The sequence below is a fragment of the Neospora caninum genome, chromosome VI (assembly GCF_000208865.1).
Source record: "Neospora caninum Liverpool complete genome, chromosome VI".
Taxonomy (NCBI): Eukaryota; Apicomplexa; class Conoidasida; order Eucoccidiorida; family Sarcocystidae; genus Neospora; species Neospora caninum.
Window position 1 is genome coordinate 3256262 of NC_018392.1, and position 24878 is coordinate 3281139.

Below are 24878 nucleotides of genomic sequence, written 5' to 3' on the forward strand. Positions count from 1 at the left end.
TCTCTCTTTTTGAGAGAACTCTGGTAGCGCCTCTCTTTCCCCCTTCCCCTTTTCCCCCCCTTTCTCCTTTTCTGTTTTCAAAATGTATGACGCGAACTCGACGATTTGCTCCTCAGTCCACAGCGCGTCGCTGACCTTGTTTTCCCAGGAGGAAGTTCGTACGCTGTCGTCCTGTCGAATCTCCGACACAAATGTTTTCTTGGATCCGCATGCGTCGAGCTCTTCGCTCTCCGCCACATTCACCGCCGCCAGAGGCGGGGGACCCGAAGCCGTGTCAGGCGGTCTCCACGATGCTCGCCTCGGAAGTCTCGACGGCAGAGAAATCTGCGAAACCTGCGGCTGTCGCAGCGACTGTCCTGGACACCTGGGCCACATCGACCTCGCCCTCCCTGTCTTCCAACCGATCTTCCTTCCTTCGCTTGTTAAAGTGCTCAAACTGGTAAGCAAACACTAAAGTGCTCATATATCTATCTATGCATATATATATATATATATATATGTTCTTGTTCTCTGTGTGGGGATGAGAGTTACCGAGCTCGTGTATATCGATTGTGCGAAGCGTGGAAAACCTTTCCAGAACGGAGATATCCGACACATGTCTAGGTTTTGCTGTGCAGGGCACGCGGGTTCAACAAGATACGGATATATTCGTATCATGCGTGCATGATCCGTACGTGTATTGAGGGACCTGATACACGCCGGGCAGTAGACTGGCAAGAACGTCGTCGCATTCGCGTTTCCGCCCTCTTCATTGTTTCTCGTCGCGGGGCGAATCTCAGTCGGACGCGCTAGGGCTGAACGTCCTCTCTCGGTGACTTGAAATTCGCATCTGCTTCCTAAGCGTTTCCCACCCCCCCCCCCCCCACCCCACCCCGTTCACTTGTTTATCCCCGCCGACGAAACCGATCCCGTCTCGCAATCATGCATGCGCTCTTGTCCTTCTCTCTCAGTCCTGCCTGCACTGCGAGAGGCTGCGCGTTTCTCCGGCGGCAGCGGCGTTGTTCGTTAAAGCCTTCGAACTTCTCCAGCTCGGTTGTTTCGACGCGGTCGACGAAGCTTCGCGTTGCGCCTCCTCGGCTCTGCGCTCTGGAGCGCGCGGTGTCTCTGCGGCGTTCTCTCTTCCCCCCAGTCAGCGCGTGGCCGTCTTGCGGATCTTCGAGAAAATTGACCAAGAACTGCAGAGGCGCGGCGGCGCACATCCAAACGTCTCTGCGGCGTCTGCCCCAGCCTCGCCTCCCCGCAAAGACTGCGGCGAGAGGCACGACGCTGTGGAAGAGCCGGAACCTGACGAGAGCGAGGACGCGCACAGCGCCGCACGTCGGACAAAGAGAGACGCGGCAGGCGCCGAGACCGACCGGGCAGAAGACGCAAAGGAACAGCAACGCGTGGCGAATCTTCTGCGTGAATCCACCGACTTTGAGAAGGAAGAAAACCGCCTGCTTCTGGAGACGTTCGGACACGACATCTCGGGAAGTGCTTGGCAAGTCTCCACCTGGAGGAAACTGAGAGATCTGCTCTGGACCCGAGCCGCCGCCAGCGCCCTCTGCGCAAACTGCGGCCGGTAAGACAAACTGGGCAAAAGGCCGTCACAAAGGCAGAGCAAAGTTAAACGGTAAACGCGTCCTTCTCCAAACATGCGTTTCCAGATAGAGACATGTAAACATTCAGACCCTTACAGAGAGATACAGCTATATGCATATCTAGACAAAGCCCCAGATACGGGTATACACGTATATATATATATATATATGCATGCATGTGAGTATACGTACATCTATGTTCACATATGTGTGCATATCTATGTGTATTTTTCTGGATATAAATCTACATCCGTGTATCTATTTTTGTAATAACTGCATGCATATTTGAGTACATGCATGCGCTGGCGGATCGCAGTTTGGACTGGCCTTTTCGTTCAGCTCCAATGCAGTGACGTTCCACGTGGCTCAGCAGTCGACGGGTGTGGAGATGCGATGGAAGTGGACAGGGACTCCACCGTTTGACAAGAATAGCGCCTTTTTCTCTTTCGTTCGCAACGCGACGAAGCGGCCAGGGCGGGAGGAAGAAAGCGAAGGACGGAAGAAAGACGATGGCAGAGACGACGCTGCGGCGCTCTTTGATGAGCGCTGTCTTACCTATGGTAGGTTCCAGCATACTGCGCTGTGACCGACTGTGAATCTGTGCATCCGTAAACGCCAATACGTAGAACTATGTATAGTTTCTATATATCGGTCTATGTTTTTAAGCGTCTGTCTGTACATATACCTGTGCATATCTATAGCTAGACAAAGTATATTTATCTACATCTAGATCAACAGTTATATATATCTAGGCCAAAGCATGTCTATACCATTATGTATATATATATATATATATGTATATATATATATATGTATATATATATATATATGTATATATATATATATATATGTATATATATATATATATATATATATATATGTATATATGTATATATATATATATATATATGTAAATGAATACATGAGTGGCTATGCAACTGTTTGTGAATTGGGTCTCTCAAATACCTCTGTCTCTGTAGACTGTCTCGTTTGTCCTTCGATCCTGTTCTTCCCGGTATCCGACCATCGTTTGTTTGTAGTCTTCGGTATTTTTTTCTAGGGGTCCCAACTGAATCCGTTTCCTTTCTGCCTGTTCCCAGGGAAGAGCGGCCGCGCCATCGGGAAGCTTCACCTGCATGCGTTCCAGCTGATGCCAATGCTTCAAAATGTCTTCAAGAACTCCGTCGACCGAAGGCTCCTGCACTGTCTCTTTCCGATGAGTGCGTGTGAACCTCCGAACCAGTTGATTCTTTCTTCTCGAACTTCCGAAAAGTCGGATAAGGCCGGGCTCTGTCGACGTCTCTTCTTTCCGCGGTTGGTGCACTGTTTTCGTTCTCTGCTTCGTCTCTGCGCCTCTGGTAGTCTTCCGTGTCTTGTCGCGTTGTAGGACGACGCGTTCATTCCCGCAACGCCCGCTCGCTCCGCTTCCGAGGCCGCGCCCTAGAGCGCCTCTATGCAGCAGCCGAAAGCCCGATCGTTTTTACCGATTTTTCCTCTTTTGGGCCCGCTCTCGCTTTCTCAGGCATTCGTTTGAGTTCGTCGTGCTTTTTTATCTCTTCGCTCCCGGTGTCGGCGAACAAATTTCGACCGCCTCTCGCTGGCGGCGCGGCGTTCGGCCGCGAGGGCGGAGGTATGCCGCTTCTTCACCCGCGCACTGCGACGCTTCTGGAGTTGCTGAAGATCAACGAGAAAGTTCAGTTTGCGCTGACCATCATGCGCCATCCCGACCCCACTGGTGCTCTCGAGAATCCTGAGTGTTGGGGCGAGCTCTTTGGCTACTCCGTGGCGACTCAGGAGGCAGGCCCGGACGAAGAGGAGAAGCCCCCGAAGAAGAAGCGAACGGATGGCGATGACGAAGGCGAGAAGGCGAAGGCCAAAGGGAAGGTTGCCGAGTCAAAGAGCGCCGCTGCATCCGTTCTCAGTCCGGAGGAACAGCAGAAACTGAAGGAGTTTGTCCTCGTCCACGCCGCCGGGAACGCGGCGTGGCTCACAAGCTACGCCGTTCAACTTCAACAGAAAGTGAACGAAATCGTCGACAAAACCAAGGCAGAAAAACCGTAAGCAAAGACGCCAAGCAAGGCATCAGGGAGGACGACAGCAGAGCGGTGAAACACAAAAACGGGAAGTGAGAGAAGTTCTTTCGCCGTTGGTGGCGGGCACGCACATCCCACCAGGTGTGGGCTTCTTAGTCTGGGTGGTAGACGCGCGCGCATCGCAGCGAGTGAAGTCTCTCAACATCCTCAGTATCTGCGGTCCGTCCTTCTCTCGGTTCGCAGCACAGTCCTCGCGTGCGTGAGAGGTTGGGTGTTTCGTGTCTGATCGAGGTTGTTCTGTGGACTGGAAAGCCCAGCTCGTGGCCTAGTGAGAGCCGTGAATAGGGATACCACGGGGACCGCTAGGAGCGCCCTTGGCGTTTCCAGCGTGCGGGACGTTGGCGTCCAGGCGCGCGTTCGCCGTTTGAAACAGATGACGCCTTTCCCGAGTTTCCTTCCTCTTTTTTCCTCCTGCCACTCTTCCCGTTCCCGTTTTGTGTGCGGTCCGCAGACTCACTGCCCCGGCGGGTATCCGTCAGTGGATGGAGAGAAAGGCAGGCACGATCCGGCAGAAACTGATGGGGAAGCGTGTAAACTACGCGGCGCGAACTGTGCTCGCGCCCGACGCGCTGATTGCCACCAACGAAGTCGGCGTCCCGCTCGACTTCGCCATGAAGCTCAGCATCCCTGAAAAGGTAGGAAGCCGGAAGGCAGAGACGCGCAGAGGACGAGGCGAGTCAAGGTCGCGAACAGAGGGGAAGCCAGCAAGACGAGAGGCGTAGGAACCACAGATGGAGACGCGACAGACGAAACGCGCCGGCAAAGTGCCGTGTCTCGGCGGGCGGCCTTGATCCGTGTAGAGCTGCTGGTTAGGGACGCGCCTATACTATAGCCTGGAAAGCCGCGCGCCAGTTCGCGTTGTCACCGGGCGTAACGGACCGGGGGCGCATTTACACGCACGTGCGCATGAAACAACGTGTGGGATCGTTCGCGATCTTTGCGCCTGTTCAGGTCACCCCTCGCAACGTCCACGTTCTCTCCGAGATGGTCATCAACGGCCCACACAAGCATCCAGGCGCGCTGGCGATTATGGACGATGCAGGAAACCTGTAAGCGAGAGAGGGTTTCCTGTTCACGTCCGAGTGCGAAATCAAGGGGCAAAGCGAGGCGGCTGACAGGCTCTGACACGTCCCGCGGGAGCTCGTCGTGTCGATAGTTTGGCGACATTGTGTCACTGCGAAGATTTCCAAGATGTGTCTTCTTCGCAACTCCTCGCCCCCATTTCGCAGAAGCACAGCACTTGTGTTCCGCCTTTCGTTTTGTGTGGCGTTTCCCCCTCTCATTCGTGCGCGTTCCCTTTCGTCTCGGTTGTGTATACTGCGTTCTCTTTCGTTTGCGGCGTGTTTCTCCAGCTTCAACCTCGAGTTTCTGTCTCCGGCGACTCGCCGCGCCAAGGCGCACCAACTGCTTCTCTCTGCCTCTTCCTCTTCGTCTTCCTTGTCGCCTTCCTCGTCGGACATGCCCACAACGAACGGAAGCTTTACGGTGTACAGACACGTGCTCGACGGCGACGCCGTGTTGATGAACCGCCAGCCTTCGCTCCATCGCGTTTCGCTCATGGGGCACTTTGTCAAGATCACGCGCGGTGTGAGCTCGGTGTACCACATCAACGACTATCTGATCCGCAACAATCTGCTCCACTTGCTGGTCGAGAGGAAGAGCGCGCAGTCGAAACTCAAAGCGCTGAAGAACGCCAGTGGCTCTGACAAGCGAGAGGTCGGTGACGAGGACGAGGCGAGCCGGAAGAAGGCGCGGAAGACCGAGAAGAAGAGTCTGATTCACTTCTCTGGCCTGTTCAAGAAGAAAAAGACCGAGAAGCCAAGCGAGGAAGAAGAAGAGAGGAAACACGACCACGACGAAGAACGGGGCCTGACGAAAGAGAATGTGTTTCGGCTCAACTTCGTGAACTGCAGCAGTTACAATGCAGATTTCGACGGCGATGAAATGAATATGCATCTTCCGCAGGTAAGGCCAGAACCGACGCACAACCCTCTTTGTGCGTGTCGCGATTGTTTTTTTCTCGCTTTTTTTCAACCCTCCGCAACCTTTCTTGAAATGCACCACTCCGTGCACAAGGCCCTGGCATAGGCGTGTCCTTCAGTCGCACAGACGTTCCTCTCTGTTGGGACTTCACTTTCTTTTTCGTTGCTCTCTTGGCTCTGTTGTTGCCTTGTATTGTTTAGCTCAGTTCGGCAGTCTTAGGTTTTATGTTCTGCCACGGATGTAAACTCGTGATGTCCGTGCCTATCTATAAATCCAGTAATGCTCGTCAAGTTCCGTTTGTTGTTGGCGATCAAACGACTCGGTGATTCGTAGCCGTAGCATTTCCTCTTGCCGATTAGCGACGTGCTGGTTCGTCTGTCACGTCTTCCCGTCTCGTCTCTGTCTTTGCCGGGGGGGGGGGGGGGGGGGGCGGAATCCTTTTCACCAGGCGAGTAAAGGCGACCGCTGCTTGTTTTTGTACCGCATTTTGGTCTCTTTTCATTTCTGTTTCTCATCCCTGGCTCCTTTTCTCTGTCGCTTGCAGGACCACGTCGCCCGCACGGAGGCGGCCTATATTCTGAATGCCGACTGCCACTTTCTGGTGCCCAAAAGCGGCGAGCCTCTTCGTGGCCTGATTCAGGATCTGTGTCTCGCCGGTTGTCTCCTGACGGCGCGAGACACCTTCCTCGACATCCACAGCTTTCAGACGCTTGTCAGTCGCTGCGTGTCCTTCCTCTCGTGTTTGTCTAAGGGCGTATTGATCGGGGTCGCTGCGTGTCCTTCCTCTCGTGTTTGTCTAAGGGCGTATTGATCGGGGTCGCTGCGTGTCCTTCCTCTCGTGTTTGTCTAAGGGCGTATTGATCGGGGTCGCTGCGTGTCCTTCCTCTCGTGTTTGTCTAAGGGCGTATTGATCGGGGTCGCCGCGTGTCCTTCCTCTCGAGTTGAAAGATGAATTGAGGGGCGATTGACAAGGTGCATTGACAACGGGGCGGACGGGCGTCTTGGGCCGCCGCCGACGTGCCTCCTCCCAGCGCGCGCTGTTTCGTTGCTTCTTCGCTTCTCCCACTCTCTTCCTTTCGCGTCCTTTCGCTTCCCTCGTCGCATATCGTGAATTTCTTCCTTCCGCTTCTCCCCGTCCTCATCTTGAGACTGTCTTTTCCGTCTCGTGTTTCCTTCCGTGATGGGCTCCGTGCCCCGACGTCGCGCCCCATTGTGCCTCTTGCCGGTCGGCCTTCAGAATGTTTTGGAACACCAAATTTCAGAAAAGTGTTAATTCGTGACTGCTGTCCATTTTTTATCCATCTTCCTCCGGTGGGTCTCCTGATTGTTTGTGGCTTTTCTGCATGCGCCTCGCCCTCCTATTTTGCGCGGTCTGTCTCAGGTTTACTCAGGCCTCTCGTGCTACCTCGATTCGGGCCCCGGCCGAATCATCCTCGACCGTGGCCGGAAGGCCCTGAGCCGCCTGCATGCGTCGGAGGTGGCGTCGCCCGCGAGCGGAAAGAAGGAAGGCGACCCAGAGACAGGAAGCGAGGAAGGGCGAGAGCGGTTCAAGGCCCCAGGCGACCCGTACAGGAGGCAGCTGATCGAACAGACGCGACGTGGGAACTCGCGCCTCCACATGGAGCCTCCCGCAATTCTCTGGCCGAAGCCGCTGTGGACCGGGAAGCAGGTAAGCGAGAACCGGAGTCGACGCACCCCCTGTGTGCAACTCAAACGCGAGGAAGGACGGGGCCCAAGAACAGCGATTTCCTTGTCGGCTCCTTGAACCCTGTCCGATTGCCAGCGAGCTCCCTACGGGGGCCATGATCGGGAATATCGGCGAGAGACAGGGCGTTCGTTCCCCCGCGCTTTGTGGTGTGTGGTTACGCGAAGGACTGGAAAGCAAACAGGCGGTCGGGATTTGAAGCCGGAGCAGGCGGCGAGAACAAAGCAAACTACACGCTTTGCAGGGTGCCGCGTGTGGCGTGCGTCGTTTTTAGGTGATTACATGCATCCTCAAGACGCTCGTCGACGGCATGGCTGCTAGTCGCTTCTCGCAGTGCAGAGCCTCGGGGCAGGGGAAAGGCGGCCTCGGCTCCGGAGGCGGCGACGAGGAAGGAGAAGACGCGCTAAATCGCTACGAAGGCGTCAACCTCACTGGAAAAGCCAAGACTCCCGGAGATGCGTGGGGAGGCGCCGAAGACGGCGACAAGGAAGAAGAAGTCGTCATTATTCGGTAAGGAAAGAAATGGGTTTGCGCTCCTGTGTGTAGCGGCTCCCAGGGGGCAATACTCGACGGCGCAAGTTCGAACTGCGCCGTCATGTAGATCAACGGTTTTGTGTAGAGATGCTCACGGACCTACGGGTCTATGATTTTATCTCCGTTCGGGTGTCGCCCACGCATGCACCGGCCGTTTGTTGCATGCGCTGATAAAGTCGACAGACGTGCGGCAGGAACCGAGTCGACGCGGTAGAGCTGAACAAACGCTTTTCTATGCACGACCGTGGCGGGGTTTCGAAACACTAAAGGAGGACGAAAGGCAACCTTGTTTTCCTAACGGATTTTATGGTTTGTTGCCTGGATCACGTTATGGTCCACGCGAGCAGGCGCACACAAACTCCCGGATGTCTGTCCGAGCTGGTTCGAAGAAGCCAGTGTCTCTCGTACATGTGCGTGCGTTGCGTACCTACGCTCACGGGTACGTTTTTCTCATTCGACAGGCATTTCCCATTAACCGATTTTTTGTGTTTTTCAGAAACTCAGAGCTTCTCCAAGGTGTCTTCGATAAGGCGCAATTTGGGCCGACAGCTGGCGGTCTCGTTCACTGCGTATTTCTTCTCTTTGGCGGAGCAGCTGCGGGGCTTCTTCTTCAGTCGCTCGCTGCGCTGTTCTGCGCCTTCCTGAAGCTAAGGTACGAACGGCCTCCGCAAGGTGTGCACCGTCCGAGCACGAGGGGAACTTTGCGTTGCCCAGACTGCTCAAGGCACGTCCTGCTAAAGCCCCTCGCTGACGAGGTCGAGCGCGGAGACAGTCACACGACGGAGCGACGACGTGGGGATCCACGCACACGCGAGATAGAACGGAAAAGCAGAATCGGACGGTCCTACACCCGGGAGGCGACGCTTGCTGTCTGAATGAAGACCGGCAATCTGTAGAGCGTTAAATGAGTGCTTTATACTGAGGCGATCAGGTGCGCATGCGCGCGTGGAGGCCGACACCTGGAGATAGCTGTTTTCGGTCTCCGCGGAGTATTTGTAGAAACATGCCGGTCTGTATTCACCACGGCTTCTCCTGTGTTTGCAGAAGCGCCACAACCTCCCCCGCGGATTTCGTCATGCGGCGCGAAGGCGAGCTCCAGAGGTAAACGTCTGGTTCCGGTTTTCTCAGCGGGATCTATCCTCACATTTTTCGATCGACCCGTCCGCCTCCTTTTGTCGCGTGTCTGGGTTTGTGCTGGCTATTCGGCTTCTCCTTCCTTCTGCCTCCTCAGTCGAGGTTCCCTCCATTCCCTCCACTCTTTTACTCTCGCGCTCTCGGTCGTGTTGCTGCAATGTTGTCGTTCCGTCTATGTCTCCCCCCCTGAGTGTGTGTGTGTGTGTCAGTTGTTCTTTCGCTACTTTCGTGCCCTAAGGCGCATGCATCTGTTGTCAACCTTTCCTCCCTTTTAGATTTCGATTCCCTGTTTCGCGCCTGGCCATCATTCTCACGGCGTTCTTCCTGTGTCCTTTCTTCTCAGACAAGCCTTGGTGCGCCAAGTGATTCAGGCGGGGACTTACCTCCAGGAGCACTTCACATCTCGCATGAATGCGCTGATGGGATGGCACGACGACGGAAGAGACAATCCGCTCTTGCCGACCCTCTCGGCCTCGTGTTCTCACGAGCCGACAGGAGCGGAATGCGAGGGCGGCCTGGCGAAGGACGAGAAGACGCATGTCCTGTCGAAAGATACCGCCCTTCTTAAGATGGCGGCGGCTTCTGTCGCGCCGAAAGACGAGGCGAAAGAGAGCGAAATGTCAGGGGACGACGCCGGCCAAGACGAGTTGTCTGCTGCCCTCGAAGGGGCTCTGAAGGTCGAAAAGTTGAATCTTGCCAGGCTCTCGGACGCCGCAGCTTACGCTCTCCGCTTGCTGGGGACGGGGACAGCCTGTGAAGACGCAGCGGAGCCTCAGTCGCCTTCGGCGGACACCGAAGCACACAAGGGTAAGGCCGCCCGCGTGAAGCACGAGGCAGGCGCCTATGCTGAGGATTCAAAGGACCTTGCGAAACACCAGGGGAAAGACAGTCTCGAGTCTCCCGCCGCGACCTCGGCGCTTCTCCCTGCATCGTCGCTGAATCCCTGGATCCTGTCGAGGTATCTCAAGACGCCGGAATTGTTGGCAGCTTCAGGCACGCTGCCGACGCGAAGAAGAATGTGTGAAGAACTGAGGCGTCTGATTGAGATTTTGACCCACGTGCAGAAAACGGGGAGTCCTTCGGCGCGGAAAGAGCTCCTCTGTTTCCTCGCGTGCTCGCCCTCGCTCCAACAGCAACTGCCGCATCTCGCGAAAGTCCTAGGCACAGACAGGCTGTTGCCAGTGCAACAGCGATTGAGGACAACGCACCCCACTCAGGGTTCACAAGACGAAACTCCTCAAGCTCCTTTTCTCCATCCTCCAGCTAACCACATGGTAAGTGGAGATGGACCGCGGACCGCATTGCAATCGAGGCGACTTTGCGTGTTGTCTTGGTCCCGCGGCATTCGGTGTCTTTTCACCTGTTTTTCGGCGCTTCTCACTTGAGTCGGTTCTGCTTTCTCGTTCCCTTTCGGGAGTCGAATTCTTCGTTTCGGTTTTCCTGTTTCGTGCTTTCGGCCGCCTCTCCATCCTTTTGCTTGAGGCCCCGTTCCTGCCGCCACGGACCGCAGTTCGATGGCTTTTTTCTCGCCCTTCTTCTCCGCCTTGGCTGTCCCAGTCTTTTGTCTGGGGTTTGCGATCCCAGACCTTTGTCGAGTTCCTTGACTGGCCCTGGCTCTGTGTGCTTCCGCATTCATCGCGTGCCTCCAGTCTTCGTCTACGTCTCTCCCCCCCTTTACTTCTGCCGCCTTTTGCCCAGCCTTTCTATCAATCACTACCCATACATCTGCGCATATGCACATACAAATATATCTATAGATAGATATATAGATATATAGATATAGACATATACACATATCCATATGCGCTTACATATGTGGATCAAGATAGATATCAAGCTACATGGGGTATCGTTGTTTTCCAGGTATCTTTGCCGAATGGGGCCGCCATCCAGGGCGACGCTGCGCTTCTTCAGAAGCGGCTTTATCATCCATCTTGGCTGTGGGAAGGAGGCGAAGAAGCAGGGAGCAAGTCGGCGGAGACAGAGAGTTCAGATGCAGCTTACTCCGTGGCCGCAAACATCTTCGAAGGGACGGAGCGTTATGTGCTGAAAGGGGCGAAAAATGCCGGGATCGGCGGCGGGGAAGGCGGCGCACAACTGCGTACTTTCCTCATGCCGTCGCTTCTCACTGTGGTAAGAGGAGCGGTACTTTCGCAGGAAATAGATGAGTCGACAGGGGGTTCAGGAAACGAAGTGAAGTGATTGTGTCGGGGACGCAGTGGGACGGCCGAGAGAACATAGACTTTGTATTGGAAGCCTGAGTCCATAATCCGTGAGATGGCCTTCGAAACGCATCAAACACAGAGTGTATCTCCAAGTGTGGTCATACATAGAAGGCAGCTTAGAGAGTATATATATATATATATATATATATATATATATATATATGATTATGTGTATATTCGTATACATACTCTTAGGCGCTGCAACATGGATTTGCACGCGCGTGCGGATGTGTTTCTCCTACGAAATTGTCGTGACAGCGTCTGGTTCTGTTGAGAGAAGTTGTCCGTGATGGCATTCTTCATCAAAAGCGTACGGTTGCTTTCTTTCCTTGAAGGGACCTTTTGTATTGCTGCGACGACACTCAGTTCGTCGAAGGACACGGACACTTCAACAGGAACTAAAACCTCAGAGGCTCAAGCGTGCCTTCAGTCCAACCCGATGTTTGTCCTCGCCAGAATTTCACGGTTCGCCGTGCCACTGGAGTCGTCGTTCGTTCTGTTGCTCTTCCGGTGGCCGTGGAGGCACTCCTGAATCTGGATTTCTGCGTTTTCGATTCCCACAATTGCGAGTTTCCACTGCTTCCTTTCGGCATGCAACCCTTGCATGTGCACCTTCAAGCGCATCCAACGAAAGCGGCAGATGGGCACGTGCGTTTGTCTATCTTCTCCTGTATAAGGGGGCAACGTTTCAGACGGCTACCTGCTGTGTCCGCCTGTGTGCTTTCGGATTCAGCGACGCATTGGCGCCTTATATACGAGTCACTTTCGGGGTCGCGAAGACACCTTCAACGAGATGCTCGACGCGTTCTTCCAGTCAGCGATGGGCAAGGTTGCGTCCAAGTCGACGGACATCATGAAAGGGAGGTAAGCAGCCCTCGCGAGTGTTCCTTTTCACTGGCAGTCCACGTGACAGCAACGGCAAAAGCCTAGCGAGAATGACATCTCGGCGTAGCCATATATATATATATATATATATATGTTGATATATAGATATAGATATAGATAGGTATATAGATATAGATATATATGTCGGTACGCCGAGAAAGGCAGTGGGCCGTATGGGGATGGCGTTGAGTTGGCTCTCAGGCGATTCCTTTACTGTTGTATTTGAGCGCATACGGGTTACCTCAAGCTACGGGGACAGCGAGAACCCATGACGCACGTTTCTTCTCGCTTTTCTTCCAACGGCCGCGCGCAGGAGGAATTTTTGCAGCACGACTGGAACATGCCTGTGTCTAGGTTGCAGAACGGTGGATACAGCATTGACTTGCTTAGTGCTCGTAATGTGTAAACATGCCAGTGCCTTTGTGCTTATGCGTAATGCATGCGTTCGGATACATGTATAAGCCTATTCATGTCACTGCTCAGACGCAGGCCGATCGGAGGAAGTGGTTGCTCCCCGACACGTGTGTATTTGTAGTGTCTTGTGCTGTGCTTTCTCTTGGCAGCTACTTCCTTTACCGTTTCCCTCGAAATGGCTTCGCATCCATGATCAAGAGCGGGTCCAAGGGAAGCAACGTCAACTTCGCTATGATTTCTGTCTTTCTAGGTGCGCGCATGCAGTGCCGTCCGATGGCTTCGATCCATGCACACAGAACCTGTCCTCCGTGCATGCAACTGAGAGTTCAGTGCGTGTGCATTCTGGAAACGCTCGTGTGATGCGAATTCGATGCAAAAACACACTCAGTGGGGTAAATCTACACACAGACATCCACACCGGTGACTGATCACATACTTCACGATTATCCTTATATATGACATATATATATATATATATGCACGTCAACACGTACGTACAAAGGCGTAGGCGCTCTCAGTTCACCTTTCCCTTGTTGGTTGTGCCTAGTGACGCGCGTGCGTATTTAGATGGGAAGGCGAGAGATGTATCCTTGCCTTATATGTTTCTTTCGTTTTTGGTGGCAGAAAGGAGATGCTATATAGGGCAGCAGAGGTGTGGAGGTCTACAGTTGGGTGTTTTTTCTGAGTTGTCACTGTTCTTCGTTCCTGCAGGCCAGCAATCTCTCGAGGGTCAGAGAGTGAAATTCATGACGAGCGACAGGTCTTTGCCTGCTTTCTTGCCGTTTGATTTTGGGAGTCGGGCCCGAGGATTCATCACGTCGTCTTTCTTGTCAGGTAGGGGCGGCACGGCATCGCAGACTGTTTTTTCTCGCTTTCCTGGTTTTCTTCGGTCTCTTCCGCTCGTGGAGGCGACAGACTTCTGCGCGTGTAGCCCCCCAGCCTTGATCGATCTTGTCCAGTCTGTGTCGACCGTGCCGTGCTGTGTGCGTGCCGGCGTGCGTATGCAGTGGGTACACACGCAGCATTTGTCTTTCTCCTCAGTGTGGGGCTGTGGTTTGCCACTGGGCTGGCAAGCTGTGAACACTTAGGAGGCGAAGGCCTGTATCCCGATGGTATTTTACCAGTATGGATAAGGGCGTGCATCAATGTTTCTGTGTGCCGATCCGTATCTAGGCACATCGGTAGATAGATTCGTGCATGAGTGGAGAACCTGCGAGCGAAAAAGTGAGAAAAGTGAGTGTTTTTTGGGAGTCACTCTGGATTGTTGCGTTAGGTCTGAAAGAAGAAGAGTATTTCTTCCACTGCATGGCTGGCCGCGAAGGTCTTGTCGACACGGCCGTGAAGACCGCGAAAAGTGGTTACCTCCAGAGAAGTGTGACGAAAGGTCTGGAAGCCCTCACGGTGCGCTACGACGGCAGCGTCAGAGATGCAGACGACTCGATCGTCCAGTTTGTCTACGGAGATGACGGTCGAGACCCGGCCCACAGACTCACTTTTGAAAAAATCGAGTAAGCCCGATCAAAACGCCAAACCGGTTTTCTCACACTGGGCTCTCTCCACACATTTGCATTTTCACGTTTACATCTCGAGACAAGCATATCTCGTTGCGTATGTACTAATGTACGTGTGAGGTTGCATACATCGATTTTGTATCTAGGTCAAGGAGACTCCGGCGGGGAGTCGGAAAGGCTCACCCTCTCGTTTGGTCCGGATTTATCTGCAGGGGGGACCGGGCACGGATGAGTCCGTCGAAGCTTTCGGGTTTCCGTTTTCCCACATGTGTCATCTTACTTTGTTGGTACTTGTTTTCGTCTGTTCTTTAGTCTTGGCCGGTTTCCGTAGTTGTCTCTAGATACTCTCCCGTCTGCTCGTTCTCTCCGTTTGTCTCTTTCGTCGTCTGTCGCTTTCTTCCGGTCCCTCTCTCGCTGTCCGCGCCGACGCTTCGGTTCGCCTTCTTTGGCCTTCTTTCCCTCAGTATGCTCCTCGAGAATCCGGCTATTCTTCAGCGCGTGCATGCGCCTCCTTCGCAACTCGGCTCTCGGCCGCCGGAGCGGCGCCTTGAGCTGGCGGGTGGGCACGGAAAGAACGCGGAAGCCAAAGCGCAAGACGAAGACATCGACACAGATTCGACCGCCGATTCGGACTGCCTAGTCCAAGAGTACGGCTCACCGCTAACTCGCCTGGGCGTCACAGCGTTCCAGTTCGAGAATGACATGCAGCGGGTAAGCGCGGATCATATGCCACACCGCGCGGGTGGATGGGAGTGAAACGCGCGCCGCAAAGGGCCAGACACACAAACGCAGAAATCCGGGGTACAGACCGACGAGACGCGTACGCCAGAAGATAAACAAGAGAGCGTGGTCTCTCTATCTACGCGAATGAGCGGAAGACTACCACGAACACGGGACAAAAACAGGAGGGCGAAGACAACGGAGACGCATGCGACACGCGTCCAAGGACGCGCTGAGATGGCCGCCGCTGCTCGCGCACCCGAGGCTCCACATTCTGTGCTTTGTGGGTTCCTTCTCTCCGCCGTGCAGCTTGTAGACAAAGCGGTCGCCCGGTACGAGACCCTGCGGGCAGCCTATTCTCGAACCCAAGACACGTCGCGCCAGAAGAAAAAGAGAAAGGCGACTGGACACGGAGTCTCCGAGGCGGTGGCTAGAGACACGCGTATTGGACTCGAGAAGGACGAATTGGAAAAGATTCTGCGCGTGATTTACCACAAATGCTGCATGCCGCCAGGCGAGGCCGTCGGCTGCGTCGCTGCCCAGTCCATTGGCGAGCCGGCGACGCAAATGACTCTCAACACGTTCCACTTGGTAGGTTTGCTGCTCTGCCTTGGCTGCTCGTCTTTGTTTCCGTGGTGGCAGAAATGGTGGTGTCTCTCGTCGTGCTCCGAGAGACCAGCACCGACCGATGTACAGACAGGTCTTGTGTGCTATTCTCCGACTTCTTGTCTCTTCTGGTCTTCACTCACCGGTCGTCAGTTTCCCTCCCTCAGGCGTTTAGCTCTCGTTGACATGGTCGTTTCCTCTCGTTTGTCGCCTTCTCTGTGCCTCGATTCACACTCAGCTTCTCGCTCCTCGTCCTCATCTGTCTCCCGTCTACACCCACCTGTCGCAGGCGGCCGTTCGCGTCGTTTTCACTCATGCTTTCTTCGTCGTTTTGCTGCCTCGTTCCCCACAGCGGGCCTCCTCTTCCTTCCGAGCGTTGTCTCTCTTCAGGCAGGACACGGCGCGGCGAACGTGACAATGGGTATTCCTCGTCTTCGTGAACTGCTCCAGCAGGGTGCGGTGACCAAAACTCCAATTTTGTACATTCCGCTGAGGACTGCGGCAAACCCGCGTGAAGACAGCCCCGGCGCAGATCCAGAAGAGAGAGAAGTGGATCAAGGGCGTGTCCTGGTCAGAAATGCCGGCATGGCTCTTCGAAGCTTTACCTCCATCGGCCTGGCTGACTGCGTCCACAGCGTCGGCGTTGAAGCCAACGTTTGCTACCAGGTACGTTAAGGAACTGAAAACCGGGGACGCGGAGTTCCTGTTCTGGCGTCTCCCTCCCTTCTTCATTTGGCGTCTCTGTCTCTCAGCAGGCCATCCTGTTTGCGGTTTGCATGCTTGTGCTTTCTGTCGTGGCGGCGTCGCGTGTGCCTCTCGCAGCCGCCGAACTGCCCCAAAGGGTGCCCCGCCTTCCACCTCCCGCCCTACGTGAGCCGCAGCAATTCTCCAAATCAGCTCACCGCGCCTTCGTCGCGACTGTACTGGCAGTACGAAGTCTGCCTTCAACTGGAGAATCTGTCCCATTTCTCTCAAGTCGTCAAAAGTTTCGCACCCGCTCAAATATGCACCCTCGTTCTGCGCAAGGTCATTCGACCGTTTCTGAAAAAGGTACGGGGCGGTGATGTTGGGCGTCCTGCAGGGCAACGGAGCAGCTGCTGCACAGGGAACCAAGTATGTACATTTTCATGTGGACGCATGCACATCGAAGTAGCTTCTGCTACAGGCGACTTTCCGGTTGCCGTCAGATGGCAGGCGTATGGGCGTGCATGATAGGCGTGCATGATGGGTGTGCATGATGGGCGTGCGTGATGGGTGTGCATGTAAGTGAAGGGACGTGAGGTTCTCGGCAAACAAATGGTTACCCATATGCATGCATCGCAGCGTGCGTTTTCGGGCATTGATGTCGGCACTTTTGCGCCTTGTTCTGCAAGAGAGATACGGAGGGCCCGGGCGTCGTCGGTTTTCGCAAATGTGTGCAGGCCCATCGCCTTATGGTGGCTGCAGTCGCTCATCACGGCCGGACGGACTTCGCAGAAGTGAGGAGCGACTTGCAAGCATTTTTCCAAAACGCCATTTGTCAAGACAATAAACTGACGCAGTGGTAAGATCTGTTTCCTGTCTTGCTCGCGTCGAAAATCAGTGTCGGGTTGGCGAGCGTTTTCACACGGCTGTACGGTGCGTGCGGTGGAGCTGCGTTTTTGCGAGATACGGCGTTTGACGCTGGTTACTTGAGGGAGTGTTGACTCGTCGTTCTTCGTTAAAAAACTATAAAGGGATCTTGGAAACCGATTCGGTGTCGTCTTTCATTTTCTCTTCACCGCCTCGAGTTGTCTCGCCTCGCTGGTGCTCCTCGATCGCTTGCTGTTTTCTCTGTTCCTTGGACTTTCGGCCAATGTGCACGCGCAGTCTACTCGCGTGTCTACGTACGAAACCAACAAGGGGGTCGTGACGCAGAAGTGAAGGGTGCGCGCTTCAGGCGGAGAATGAGAAGAGAAATGGTTTCCTGTTAGCGGCGAGTTTTTCCCAGGTGCTGGTGCTTCACAAGGGAAAAATCGTGTCGTCTCTCTCCCTGAGAGTCAGTCTGGAGAGCTTCAGCGGCGGAAGCGGGAGCGCAGCGATCAAAGGGGAGAGGGAAAGGCGATTACACCCACGCGCTCCGGATCCAGAGCGATGCGCAAACTACTCTGGCTCTGTGTGCTTTCTGATTCTGTGTTTTCTCAGGGATCATCGCTCGAAAGTGAAGGAAATTCTTCGGACAGCGCGTGTCGGCGATAGCGCGGCGGGCGAAGCAACTGATGAGCTGTTTTCTGCAGGGGCATCGAGGGCCGGCAACCAAGAAGAACGAGAAGAGGGAGACAACAAGCGAACCGAAACGGACGCCGATGAAAAGGAGGCCGATGGAAGTAAGCGCTGAATAGTCTGGGAAACGTAGGAATTCAAGGAGCGCCGCGTTCGGTGCCAACCACGTCTGATGGGAAGACGCGAGGCTCGAAAAGCTCGAGCACGGCGGCGAGAGGCGGAGCAGAGGATGTAGCGCGCGGCTAACGGGGAAGGTCCAAGGGCGTGTAGCGAAGAAGCGAAGACCCAATTGGGGCTGCTCTGGGTGGGGGCAGCGCGGGGCAGAGACCCAGGGAGGGGCGCCGCGTGTAACACGGCCTCCAGACGTTTCGCGCGTTTTCGCGAAACGTCTCTTTTTTTTGTGGCTCGTGCGCGATCCTGTGCCTGCGTCTCATGATGTGCGCGTTGGGTAGGCGATCGAGCGAGCAGCGCCGACGAGGAAGAAAAGGAAGAGAAAAGCGACGAGGAGGGCGAAGCTGAAAACGACGAGCTACCAGATGGAAGGGTCAGTGAAAGCGAACAAAGCGGTGCTCCGAGTGACGACGACCAGGAGAGAAGCAAAACGCGAAGCACCAAGAGTGAGAAACGTGGAGTCTCCTCCGCAAGTGGAGATGCTGGCGTTAAAGCAGAGCAGGTGACTGACGAAGACGAGAGCTCAGGTTCTGGAGACGAAGACGCAACGAGTTCAGAGGATGAAGACGATCCGGAGGACGACGGCCGCAGTGGAAAGACGGGGGGAAAATCACTCAATGCTGACATGCTTGCAAAAGGAGAGGTGTCGAGGGGAGGGCGGCCACGTGCCGATGCCTTTGAATCTATGTTTTCGCCGCTGCTTCTCTCTTTTGCTCGCCTCGTGAAAGGGGAAAGCTTCGACATGAATACGCACCTGTTCTTCCCTCAAGACAAGAAGCAAGGTGAGTTTAGGAACTGGATGGCCTGCTTACGTCGGAGGTCTCAAAGGTGTGAGAAGCCGGTCGGCTCCGTCTCTGCTTCACGTCTCCGTATCTCGGTCTCCTGTGTCGCTGTGGCCATATCCGCATGCACGCAAATCATCTGTCACGCGCCTAGCCCGTCGCGACTCGGTGTGTGCCTATGTCTTCACAAAAGTATATATATATATATATATATGCCTTTATATGCGTGTGTAATTTTGGGAGTACCTTACCCTATGATACTTTGGGGGAATTACCAACTGGCTTTGACAGCCCTTCCCTTCACCTGCTCGAACGCAGTTTTTTCCACTTCGTGACCAAGTGCTTGTACCTGTGTGCACGTGCCTCTGTAGACAGTTTTTGGTGGTGGGCCTGCGCGTTTCTGCTGCCACAGTCACTCGGCGTCTGTCCTCGGGGGCAGGAGTGAAAACCCCGCATGGGTTGCATTGCCTCTTTCCGTTTGTTTCTGCCATTTTGTGGGGCGTTTCCACGTTTGGAGACAAACTGTCTCCCGTATATCGTTAGTCCTGAATTCTCTCTGGGTTTGCCCGTAGGCTCAAAAACCAAGAGGCCCATCGCGGTTCCTGCCCCAGTCGAATCGGATGCACTCTGGGCCGACGGCCGCAAATACAAGGGATTCGTGCTCATCACTCGGGAAGGTCAGAATGCCGCAGGCTTGTATTACTTAAACAAGTCGAAACGAAAATCAATTAAATCATAAAAATGGTGAAATGTTGGTAGGAATAATTTCACTTTATTTTTTGTATTAGATTTATTTCTAGATTTACAATCTACTTTTTAGTTTATATGTTGCTTATATTGTAATTTCGGCTGAGTGGGCAACATCAGTCATTGTAACGTTTTACACTCAGCTAGTAAAGAGAAGAGGAAAACATTCAGTCTTTATGTTCTTTGAAGACGTTCGGGCGTATATTGCAAAAGTATCAGAAGAATGAAGTTAGCTGTGAAATGCTTGTCGAATTTGGAGCTAGCTAATTCTCCGCGGATGTACCGAGGCGCTATTATTATTTATCTATAAAGGGTGTAGACTGAAACATAGGTGGAGCTGTTACTACATATGGGTAGGCACATACAGTACTAGCTGGAGATCAGTGAACGGGAAAACAGATCGGCAGGCGGGTAAGAGCATCGGCAGGTCGTGCATATTACATATACAGAAATGCCGAGCTTGGGCCTTCCTGGCCCAGAACGCCCTCTCAAGAAGCCACGATTCCAACTGGTTTTCCGTGTCCCCATGCATGTGTACTTCTGTCCGCAGTCGCCTCCATTCTCCACGAAGTCCTCGTGTGTCCTAGGACCTGGCGAATCATCCTCAAGTTTGGTTGGCCGTTCGAGCGCTGTCCCTAGTAGGTCGCATGCAGCGAAAAGGGTGTACGGAACTGTAACGATCAAGCGGTACCTCCAGACACTGGAGATGGACGTAGTTGCAACCACATGAGGGGCAGAAGGTGCACGCGTTTTTTTCGGGGAACCAAATCTGGAGAAACACATGGCACCCTTCTTGGAGTACGGCGTTTCATGTGGATGTGCTCGTACGTGAACGCGTCCCATTTCCTGTTTAGATATATATCCTCTGCACGTAATGTGGGTGCGTTTACATCATTTGCTTTGCCCCTGTAATTATTTCCCATTTACACACCGGCAGTTGCACGGGGCGGTTTTCTCGGACGATGCTTTGTGTGAGGTACGCCATGTCGTCATTGTGTTGGGCATATGTACACCGGCACATAAAACCAAACAACACATCCATTGCTGGAACCTGAGCACATACAACTCCGTATGTTGCAGTGCATGCCGTTCTTCCAAAGAACGATTAGAATGTCAATCCGGTGTACCGAACCTGGACGTGGGACACTTGGGAGTTGTGTGACGCTGATGTGTGTCGGCCCCGCAGTCGATTAGAACTTCTTCCTCTCCTTATGGGCCTGCTGAAGAAATGCAAAATGCAAGAGCCTGAGGGCGTTGCCGCTCCTCGCATTGTCCAGGTGAGTTGTGCATGGATAGCTGCGCCGGAAACGATGAGGGGACGAAACAGCCCAGTGGCATCACAAAAAAGCAGTAGGTAGAGTAGCCCTCCGGCTTCTTAAACCCTCGCCTGTTTCTTCCTTTCTCAATCTGCGGTTGTGTAAGGTCACTCGAAAGAGTGGTGAATAAAGAGCTTCATAAAAACTCTTGTTGGACTCAACACGTTTCACCACATAGGAGGGAGGTTTCGAAGAAGCCGCAGCGTTTGCCTTTGGTTCTGTGTAGCTCTCCCTGTTCTGAATATGACTAGCATTAACTCTTCGCGAGTGGCTGGTCGACTCCTCGAGCCAACTGAAGATTGACTTGATTCAAAAGCCGAGACAACAGCTCCTCGCCTCACTAGACGTCTTTGCTTCAACACACAATAACCCGTGAACGACGGTTTTCCATGAACAAACGACTGTTTCGTAGTGCGGGACTGAGTAGCATTTCGTTGCTTGTCTCGGAACCACCCGTGGGACTGTACTCACAGTGCTACCCCTGAGTTCATCCGATTGGGGCACTGTATTATTTTACACTGTGTTATTAGGTGGGTGGCATTTTGTGAAACGCTCGCACGATCTTTGGAAACGCCCGTTGCTCTGCAGCAGATTGTCGGAGGGAGGCGGTGAACCTTGTGGGCCCAGCAGTTGTGTGTGTTTCGAGGCAGTTGTCGGATTTCATGTTCCATCGGTTGCCGGTTGCGTCTTTGGTGGTTTTTCTAGGGCGAGGGATGCGTCACGAAGCAAAAGGTTGAGATCCAGTGTGAGGGATCCAATTTCGGATGGATCCACCGCATGAAGGACGAGGCGATTGACCACAATGGGTGAGTAGCGTAACTGTCTCCCCGTCTAGCTGGCAGATTGTTTCAATGATGTTTGTCAGGAGCGCAATTATCAAGGGCTAACGGTACTAAAAAACGAAGACCTTCGGTAAACAGTCATTTTGCATTGTGAAAGCCCTATTAAAATTAGAGGCAGTTGCCACCGTCCGGGGACTACAGAGTATCAGCTAGTCCCTTGATAATGTTCAGCGCTCCAGTCTTATTTCGCCATAGTAAACACGGCTTTTATTCTCAGTCTACAAGTTAACGGCGATCACCTTCACATGAGTACAGAGTTCATACAGATCTGCATGTTCTGTTTGCTGCTATAGGCGGCAATCTCTTACCCGTTGTTACGATCTTGAAAATCGAGGGGAAGAGTCAGCTTCCGCTTCGTAGGGCTGTGAAGTGAAATTGGCCAAGTTCTTCTGCCTTCTGCGAGCCGGCAGGTTCGCTGCAGTGTTCTACTTTTAAGTGTGGACTCTTGTGGTTCCGGGGATTTGTGGAGACTGGCCGAAAACCCGGCGTTCAAGCCGCAGGATGCTCGATGTGGCGGTTAGCGGAGGGAACTATTTCTACGAGCTACGGGGCGTCTAAGCTGAGGGAAATCTGGATAAGGGGCGCCCTAATACGAAGACGCAACAGAACATGCGCTAGAAGTCTCATGCAGCAGGCCGTCAAACTCGCGCGTCGCGTAGTTACGTGGTCATTGTGTGTTTGTCGTTGTGACGCTGCAGTATCTTGACGAATGACGTGAGGGCTGTCTTGAAGTACTACGGCATTGAAGCAGCCAGAGTGTGTCTTGCTAGAGAGCTCGAACGAGTCTTCTCGGCGTACGGTATCAAAGTTGACTATCGACACCTGACGTTAATAGCAGACTTTATGACGCACGATGGCACGCTACGGCCGTTCAACCGGTAAGACACCTGCATGTAAAGAAGCCGTTCATAGCGCATAGGAAAGGAAGTGAAGCTTTGTGGTTACACAACCGCACTCTAGATGTGCACATGTGTACATGTAATTATGTAGATATGCTTGGAAGATTCCATAGTAGTCTTGTGTACGGAGACCACGGTAATGCGGGTTACGATGCTGTATCTTATTCTTTTTCCAAGAAGGGTTCTAATTGTTGTTACCGTCCGCGTGTCCTTCCGCGTGGAGGAGTGAGGGGCCGGCTGGCTTCCCTGATGCATCCCTACGAATGGCTGAGGATTTGTTGGGATGGCCGGCCAACATGCAGCCAGCATGGTCCGTTATCCATACGCGCGTTGCCACAAAAAGATCCACCTTTTTCTGTGGGTGCTCCATGAATTGGCATTCACTTAGCTATCGTTAACGCTTGCGCTTGCAGTGGAGTGAGCTGGATGTGTCATCGGGGTGTGTCTGTTGACGGCTGCTCTTGCAGGCTGGGCATGGCTGCGTCGAACGCTCCCTTCCTCCAGATGTCTTACGAGACGTCTTTCAAATTCCTGACGGAAGCTTGCGAACGGGCCGCAGTCGGTGAGTACAGCCACTCGTGCGTGGAACGGCGATTGGTGGCGTGAACGTGCAAGAGTGTGTGACGGTGTTTTCTCTAGAAGCTGGAGATAATGCCTCAGCGACTCCGATATAGAAATGAATTCTTCAACTCTCAGGACCAGTTCAACTACTGGATACTGCTTGGGTTTCAGAGAAGATTCGACAATCCGAAAAAATATTTGATCGAACAGAAGTGGAGTGTATCACAGCTGTTTTTTTCGCAGGTGCCTGCTGTTCAGGCATACCTGTTTGCAGCTTCGGATGTCAGCTGTTACTCATGGAACAGCTTCTACGGCTGTCGTTCCTATGTCACGTCGTGACTGGTGCTTGCTCGTTTGCTGTTATCCGGCTACTTTGTTGTTTCCCGATGTTGCTCAGATTCTCTGTCTACGCCGTCGGGCAGTCTCGTGGTCGGCACTCCGTCGGTGATCGGGTCTCAGCAGCATCAGGTATTCACTCAGCTGCATCCTGCGTTGCACCGGCAACGAGATTTGTTCAAACTCTCGCGGAAGGGCAACGGCGTCTCACAAGGGGACAGCACTGGAAACGCCAAGGATGAGCCTGAAGCACTCGTCTCTCGGATAAAGAAAAAGCTGGTGAAGTCGGCGCATGAGGACGACAAACCCTCTAGTCGTATGAATACGGACGCACCGGAGATTGACAGGGGGGAGGTCGCAGGAGGGCAAGAAGGCACAGGGGTGAAGAGAGAAAAAAGCTCACATCGACACAAGGAGCGGCGCGACTCGGCACTGTCGAACGAAGCTTTCAATCCCGGAGAAAATGGCGGAGATGACGAAGCCAAGAAGAAGAAAAAGCGAAAACGAAAAGCATTTGACTTTATCTAAATGAGGGAGCATGGTCAAAGTGATATACACCGTCTGTGAGTATATCGTGGTTGTTGATGCTGCAACGCCTCGCGGCAAACAAAATAGGTTTCGTTTCTGTATGTATACGTATATATAAATATTATATGGTCGACTGCCTACACATGGCAGGGACATTGTTTATGTGGTTTCTCTTGTTTGAACCTGTTTCTTTTGTGGCACGGTGCTCTACCGTATGTAGCGCGTTCATTAGTCGATGACTTCGCCGCCATGCAATGAGGCGAATCACCATCAATGGACCTGTAGCACAATAGGTGAAACGATAATTGAGCTCATTCGAACGGGTTGGAATTAAACTCACGTCGACACAAGCACTTTCCAGGCCTAGTGATGTTTCGTATTAGAAGGGCATGCGTTGGTCACAAACACTACAGGATGCTAAAGTGGCGCACCACAAGGATTCTCCTCCCGGTAGCATTTAGACAGATTGCTTGGTCGTTTTAGTTTTCTGAGAGCCAGTCTATTGCGAAATGTGTACCGCCCCCTCAAAACCGCGTGAACGTAGTTGCAATCTAGGCCAGTTACGGGGAGCCATCGGTGACGTCCTGTTCTGCTAGACGTCCAACATGAAATAGCATTGCCCGGAGATCCACCCTCCGTCCCTCATTTCAGATTTATTGATTTGCTTTCACAGCATAGTTGTTTTTGTGTTAATCATTGGCTGACGATTCCCACATAGTGTCAGGATGATACATTTCATGGCCATCCTGCATTACCCCATTGGCTACGTCGGATGCAAGTTGCAGTCAAAGATGCGACTGTGCCGAGTTGCACATACGGTAGTCGTGGCCATCATGACTATCTACTTGTTCTATAGCGAATGGGACAACGTTTTCCGTGGCGCCCTCATGAATACCACCACCGTGACGTTGCGGAAAGCAGTATAGCCACCGGCACTTGGCCGGAGTTTTACTTCTTGCAGGGGGGAAATGGTGTAACGTTGCAGCGAGGGCCTGCAGATTGCGAAAAGTTTGACATGTAAAACGGGAGGGTTTTCGCTGAATTGTATAGCCACAAACTGTGATG

General features: G+C 53.4%; 1 protein-coding gene across 1 annotated transcript; it reads left to right on the forward strand.

Moving 5' to 3' along the window:
* Positions 1 to 82: 82 nt before the first annotated feature.
* On the forward strand, positions 83 to 23813 carry NCLIV_019340 (putative DNA-directed RNA polymerase I largest subunit; the record flags this gene model as incomplete). The annotated part of the gene is made up of 33 exons (XM_003882128.1): positions 83 to 439; positions 951 to 1561; positions 1920 to 2140; positions 2681 to 2800; positions 3103 to 3637; positions 4125 to 4308; positions 4625 to 4722; positions 5026 to 5638; positions 6201 to 6368; positions 7038 to 7325; positions 7636 to 7871; positions 8392 to 8547; positions 8940 to 8996; positions 9373 to 10303; positions 10893 to 11162; positions 11988 to 12118; positions 12703 to 12803; positions 13265 to 13387; positions 13827 to 14061; positions 14529 to 14775; positions 15094 to 15375; positions 15781 to 16056; positions 16213 to 16440; positions 16812 to 16933; positions 17554 to 17735; positions 18084 to 18584; positions 19157 to 19261; positions 19882 to 19969; positions 20518 to 20608; positions 21353 to 21453; positions 22188 to 22367; positions 22856 to 22950; positions 23347 to 23813. 33 exons carry the CDS (start codon positions 83 to 85, stop codon positions 23811 to 23813), a joined length of 8400 nt encoding a protein of 2799 aa, XP_003882177.1.
* Between the last annotated feature and the right edge of the window lie 1065 nt (positions 23814 to 24878).